Here is a 6,000-nt window from a genome sequence, read left to right as displayed (position 1 = left end):
TTACAAATACTGTTGTGGCCTGATGACTCTAGCATCCAGAGTCCCTGGCTTGGGTATTTCTGTCACAGTGCCATGTTTCTGAGTCTTTGCTGAACCTACAAACACTTGTTCCAGTTGGTGTTTGCACCAGTGAGGCTTTGGTTTCTATCTGCTAGGACATAAATGTATAGAGTCGAGGGAGCATAGCTCTTGAGTCTTTCAGGCTCATATTTCCACTCCAGAATAAGCCCCTGAGGGACGACCACAAAGTTATTATAACACATACTATACTCTGACCTGCATTCTTAAACTGCAGATCAAGGTGGCATCTCCTCCGCGGCTTCCCAATGCTCCTGAGAAATGGAGCAGAGGATGTTGTATTTTGCTCCTTACTGGAAATGCCATAACTATCCCTTCAGCTAACGAAAGCTTGTTTAAAAATATAACAAAGATGACTTCACTTAAAAAAAAAAAGTTAATTTTGAGTTAACCATTGAAATCATTCCATGAGCCTAATTTAATCATGAGTCCTTTAAAGAAGAGTTTCCTCCCTCAGATGGCAGAACAGGGAGTTCAATTCCAAGTACTAGAAATCGGCATTCTATTGCTGCCTTGAAGATAGAAGGGTTGTGTGGCTGCTGCAGCCTCAGAGACAAGAGAACCCTAGTATCCACACTCTCAGGACTGTACCCATATATTCAGGACTTCGACCTTCCCAGTGGGAGATTCTACACAGACACTGAATGAGTATTGCTTCAAGGCACTCACGTTGTGGCAATCTTATGTAGTAATGGGAAAGTTATATAGAAGGGTTTGTATTTTTTCTTCTGCCATGATTTACTAGATGATACAATTTCATAAGCACAAAAACAGTTGGACCCAATTCTCAGAAGCGCCTGTTTGCTACGGTAGCTGATGCCAACACATACTCAAAAGACAAGATGAATCTTTTGTAATGCTAGCTACAAAGAGCTCAGTACATCTCTGATTGAACCACAAATCCCCCAAACCATAAACATCACACCATGAGTAAATTAAATCACACCAGCACAGAAAGACAAGTATCTATAAAATCTTTATAGATTCACAAGCTTGTTGAAAGTGGACAAGCAGGTTCAATTTATTGGAATGAAAGTAACATTTCTGTTTTGCAGGTGTGAAGTTACTGTACATTTCAAAGATGGCATTTTTTTAAAAAAAAAAGTAGGTTTGAAAAAAAAAGTGTTGTGTTAAAAACAAACAGTTGAAATGAAACGCCGTGGCTGTTCAATACCTGCTATACAGGGACACTTTAATAACAGTGTTCAGCTGCTTGACTTAAAGGAGACATACATTTCCACACTGTTTAACATTTATAAATTAATTCACAGGATCCATAGTTGTTATAGCTCCTAATCGGTATTAGCAAAAATAATACAAAATGATTCTTCTTGCAAGCAATACCTTTTGTCCTAAGTAAAACATGACATTAGATTAAACTATAATTTGTTAGCATTTCTTCTAAAAAGTTTGTGACACTATTGAAGAGGAGAGAGAGACTTCCTGTTTTATACTCTTGAGACGTCTCTTGCTGTGGGTCACTGCTATTGCTTCATTCACATACTTACTCATACCTCAGAGAACACGGGGCCTGGAATGGCTTTTGCAAGGAATACATATACAGGCAAAAGGAAAGCAACTCAAAGGTGAGAAAGCCCCTGGGATTTCTATTCTGGCTCACTGCTGAGGTGGATGGGTTGCAGGGTGTAAGCCAAGCACACCTACACACTGGACTTCTGGAACAGTATGGCTTAGGTGCTGTATAGACAGGAGCATAGACACAGGACAAAGATCTGAGCCCTCCCATAATGTATATTTAGATTTTACTTGGTGAACAGAATAGAGAGGGGTTATAGCTATCAAATGAAAATAATTTTTCCTGTAAATCTTTTAAAACTTCATCACTGTTTAATGAACTATAGTATACTATGTTGTCTCTGTACAGGTGGAGAATAAAGTCCTATACAAACTCATAGCTAAAAGAGACTCCAAACCAAGCCATCGGGTATTGAGTGCAATGAATTCCTGTTAAGGTCAAAATATTTCAAGCAAGTACCTTGTTGGCATCTTGATACTGTCTAAGCTTAATTTTCTCTTCCTTAAGATTGTTAACGTGTGTTCCAGCCATTTTCTACTTGAAAACAAGTAGAACAGTCAGGAACCATGTGTTACTGAAGGCAAAGCAGTCTTACGTCAGCTCTTCAGCAGTTGACCCATAATATCCTGTCTTCCAGATGTCCTCACATATGTGAAGTGTAAAGCCCATGTAATTTTAGTAGGTTAGGTTTATTAAGCTAACGTTATCTCAGACCAATATTGAATGAGATGGATTTTTAAAAATCCTCACTGGGTGGCTCCTCACTTTCCTTCTAATGAGGAAAAGGGTAGCAAAGTTCAAGTGTCAATTTCCCTTTCGTAGAAAGAGGTTTACAAAACATGACAGCTCACCTACTGAACTCTTATTAGTTTCTTTTGGAATTAACAGCATTAGACTAAGACACAAAAAAGTATTTACAAAGTGGACACTCAGTACAGACAAACTTGCTGATGTATGATGTGGGACCATACAAAGGAGAAAATTACGGGGGAAGAGCAAGGTTCTAAGTGAGCTGAGGACAGAGAAGCCCAAACACAGCATCTTACAGAACAGTGGAAGTGGAAGGAGCTGAAGACTGTTGCTATCCCTGAAGTAGACTGTTCAGTGGACTCAGGTTCTCAGGAGCGTCATTATGCAAAAACTGAGCTCTGTGGACTAACTGCATCTGGTAGCTGTTCTTCCGAGGGTACGGAACAACTTGGCAAGCTTACAGGCATGTGTTTCCACTGTTTTAATTAAGCAGACCTTGATAACGGGAACACTAGCCCCCGTTTTATTGGTCATCTGCGAGGTTACACATTGGTTTCCAGTCCTAACAAACGTCCCATCCTCTCCACGTTCTTATCAATAGTAGCTTGGCATGTTATCTCCTTTGCACATTCCATTGGAAACCAGCCCCTTTCTCCATCTCGAAGTCGTTCCCCTTCATACCAGCCTGCAAGGAAAACCAGGTTGCATCAGCCAAGACATGTCTAGAGGAATCTTACTGTGCCAGCTCACCCTGAAGAAGAGATACCCATTCAGAGGTAGCTTTCTTCTGTGGGTTGGGTTACCATAGATAATAGGCAAGAAGAAACTTTAGTGCAACACATTCCTATGAAGGTCAAAATACTTGAAGTAAAATAGGACCAGGTTTCAAGAGAGAGAGAGTGAGTGATGATGCACCAGAGATTGAATAGGAGCAAAAGCTATGAAGGGAGGGACTGAGAGGGGTGAACTGGCTGGTGGCTGAGAGGGTGTGAACTGGCTGGTGGCTGAGGGTGTGAACTGGCTGGGGGCTGAGAGGGTGTGAACTGGCTGGGGGCTGAGAGGGTGTGAACTGGCTGGGGGCTGAGAGGGTGTGAACTGGCTGAGGGCTGAGTGTGTGAACTGGCTGGGCTTGGAAAGGGAATTCTTTGGACATAAGGAGCAGGAAACCCTTTCCTTTTTAAGTGAGGGAGCAGGGCTGAAAGCCTTTGGAGTTAAGAACTACATGACTGCAGGATGGGGAAGAGAAGGAAACTTCACGGTGACGGCATCATGGCATCATGCTTCAAAAGTAAACAGAGAGAAAACAGGATGCATGGGGGGAGGGGGACTCAAATGGATCACTTTGAAACAATCATTAGGGCTCTGAGAAGGTTCTGGTTTGGGGCATGAATTGCCAGGAACATGGTTTAAGGATTGGATGGAGGAGCTGAAGTCCGTGTGTCAGGATATGGAATACAGGTGTTGATGACAAAATTAAACTCGGTGGTCCCGAGGCTCTGTGAGTGTCAGTCCACCAGTACCTATGAGAAGAGCGCTACTCACCGTCGCCAACACGCTGGTAAATGAGGACCACATCTGCCACCTGCAGGGAGAGTTCATCTGGCTGCTTGGCAGTAAAAGATCTAATGATTTCCACCTGGGTCAGTGCTGCGGAGGAAAGGGGACACTGAGCTTCCAGAGTCTGAAGAACAGGACTTGTACAAAGCCACAGTATGCACTCACTTACTCAGCTCTGTGATTCCAGGACTGGCACTAGCAGACTGAGCCAGGCTCCTTTGGGGAAGTTAATTTAAGAAGCCTCATGCTTGGTTATGAACTTTAGAATTTTAAAAGTTGGCTTCAAGAGGGCTCTTCTGATGCATGAATATGCTCAGCAATAGCCTTGATCAGGAGTCATTCATTGTATAACACATCGGAACTGACAATAGCCATTGCACGCTGGGGACACTGAGGCATGAGAGCAGGTGATAGGTAGGTCAAGATCCTATAACTGATAACATCTGCAGTACCCAGATCTCTAACCACAGTGCAGTTGTCCTACCGGCAACTGTCCATAAAGGCTGTGAAAAAGCTTAGAAAAAGTGGGAGCTCCAAGCAAATGCTTGCCTGACTAATTCAGAGTGCCCCAAAATGCCGATTTGCAACAAACAACACAACTTCAGCAGAACTGACTGGCATGGCTTCATTATTTGTTTTTAATATAAAACTTAATGTCCCACCAACCACTTTTGCTTTGACTCTAAAAGCTGTGATCATTAGCTCCAGAAAACCACGTTTGCAACCCTCATTCTTCAGTCCTCCAACCGGCCATCCAGAAACAGAGCATTACAATGAAAGAATACGCAGAAGAGGGCACCAGAAGAATAAAGTACATTTTCTTGACATTGTCTTTTACACTAAAAAGGATCAGGAAAATTGTAATTTTCTTTAGACCAAAAACTTGTAATCAAACATGGTGGTCACACCCTGTCATCCTAGCATTGGGGAAGCCGAGGCAGAAGCCTGAGTACAATGCCAGTCTGGACTAGTGTGAGACCAGGCCAGGCAGAGCTACACAGCAAGTCTTTTCCTCAACACAATAAAAATCAAGCACACCCTCACACTTTTCTATGTCTATTCAAACCCATTAATAACAGCTAAGTGTAAACACTATGATTCAAGCAGGGTTTCACCCTCTATAATTTACCATACTCCTCACAATGACCCACAGTTAACCCAATGTCTCTGTCTCAGGGATGAAGAAACAAACCCAGGAAGGCTAAGCAGTGATTTTTCATGTTTATCTAACAACTGCATTTGGGAGGAACCTTGTAAAGCAGGCAGAGATGAAGGTAGCGTGACCAGTCAGTAACCATGCCGGCCAGCAGAGGGCAGAACCCATCCGTGTTCCAGGGTAGCTACCTCTCTTGGAGACTTACTGGTTCGATCTGGTGGCTGCTTCCCACTGCTCTGTCCCAGGGCTGTGATCCAGCGGGCTCGCTCACTCCTAAACACAGAGAGCAGGTGCAATTCAGATTTGTACCCTAGACACTAAGTAGTTTATCCCAGACAGCCAGTGCAAATCCATTCCCAAAACATAAGGGATCCCGGAGGGTAGAGGACTGGCCTTTGAAAGAGGGGAAGGAGTGATTTTTAAAAATGCAGAAGAGAAGTCATTTTCAAGCAAATATAAATCTGGTTCCTTATTGCTTAAATGGGACTTCTCATATGACAGTTGGACATTTAATGAAGAGCTGATTATGCCAGCACATTATATCACAAGAATATTTAGCACACGTCTGGTCTGAAGTTTAGCAGTTCAAAGGATCGATTCCACCTGTAAGGCAAGCCTGTGAAGCAGGATCCTTTCCCTCCCACACACTCAGCCGTTTCGGTACAGCAGGCAGTGGGGCTGCCTGGTTAACTGGATTATCTCCAGAGCGCTGCTTAGTGAATACCAGGGGCTCAGTAAGCATCTGCTTACAACAGAATCAAATTACTAATCACACACTGAACCTTGGTCATTTATCAAGCTGTTTGCTTCTATAACCAGATCATCAATTCTGGCAGGGCAGGATCAGGTCTCATTCTGATATACAGATATATAGAAAACTGTCACAAGTTAAAGATCACTCTAAGCAATACAATGAGATTGA

At 42.9% G+C, this 6,000-nt stretch overlaps 1 protein-coding gene across 1 annotated transcript in view; it reads right to left on the bottom strand.

Moving 5' to 3' along the window:
* Nucleotides 1-1,176: 1,176 nt before the first annotated feature.
* Nucleotides 1,177-6,000, bottom strand: part of Arhgef26 (Rho guanine nucleotide exchange factor 26) — a 121,302-nt gene continuing 116,478 nt past the window's right edge. Inside the window, exons 12-14 of the mRNA XM_006972608.4 lie at nucleotides 5,284-5,351; nucleotides 3,908-4,012; nucleotides 1,177-3,050 (exon numbers count right to left, since the gene is read on the bottom strand). Of these exons, the coding sequence (XP_006972670.1) occupies nucleotides 2,908-3,050; nucleotides 3,908-4,012; nucleotides 5,284-5,351 (316 nt within the window). The 3' untranslated portion in view covers nucleotides 1,177-2,907. The remainder of the gene's footprint in view (nucleotides 3,051-3,907; nucleotides 4,013-5,283; nucleotides 5,352-6,000) is intronic.

This window comes from Peromyscus maniculatus, chromosome 6 (genome assembly GCF_049852395.1).
Source record: "Peromyscus maniculatus bairdii isolate BWxNUB_F1_BW_parent chromosome 6, HU_Pman_BW_mat_3.1, whole genome shotgun sequence".
Classification (NCBI taxonomy): Eukaryota; Metazoa; Chordata; class Mammalia; order Rodentia; family Cricetidae; genus Peromyscus; species Peromyscus maniculatus.
Note: the sequence above shows the minus strand (reverse complement) of the source record. Positions and strands in the feature narration are given on the sequence as shown.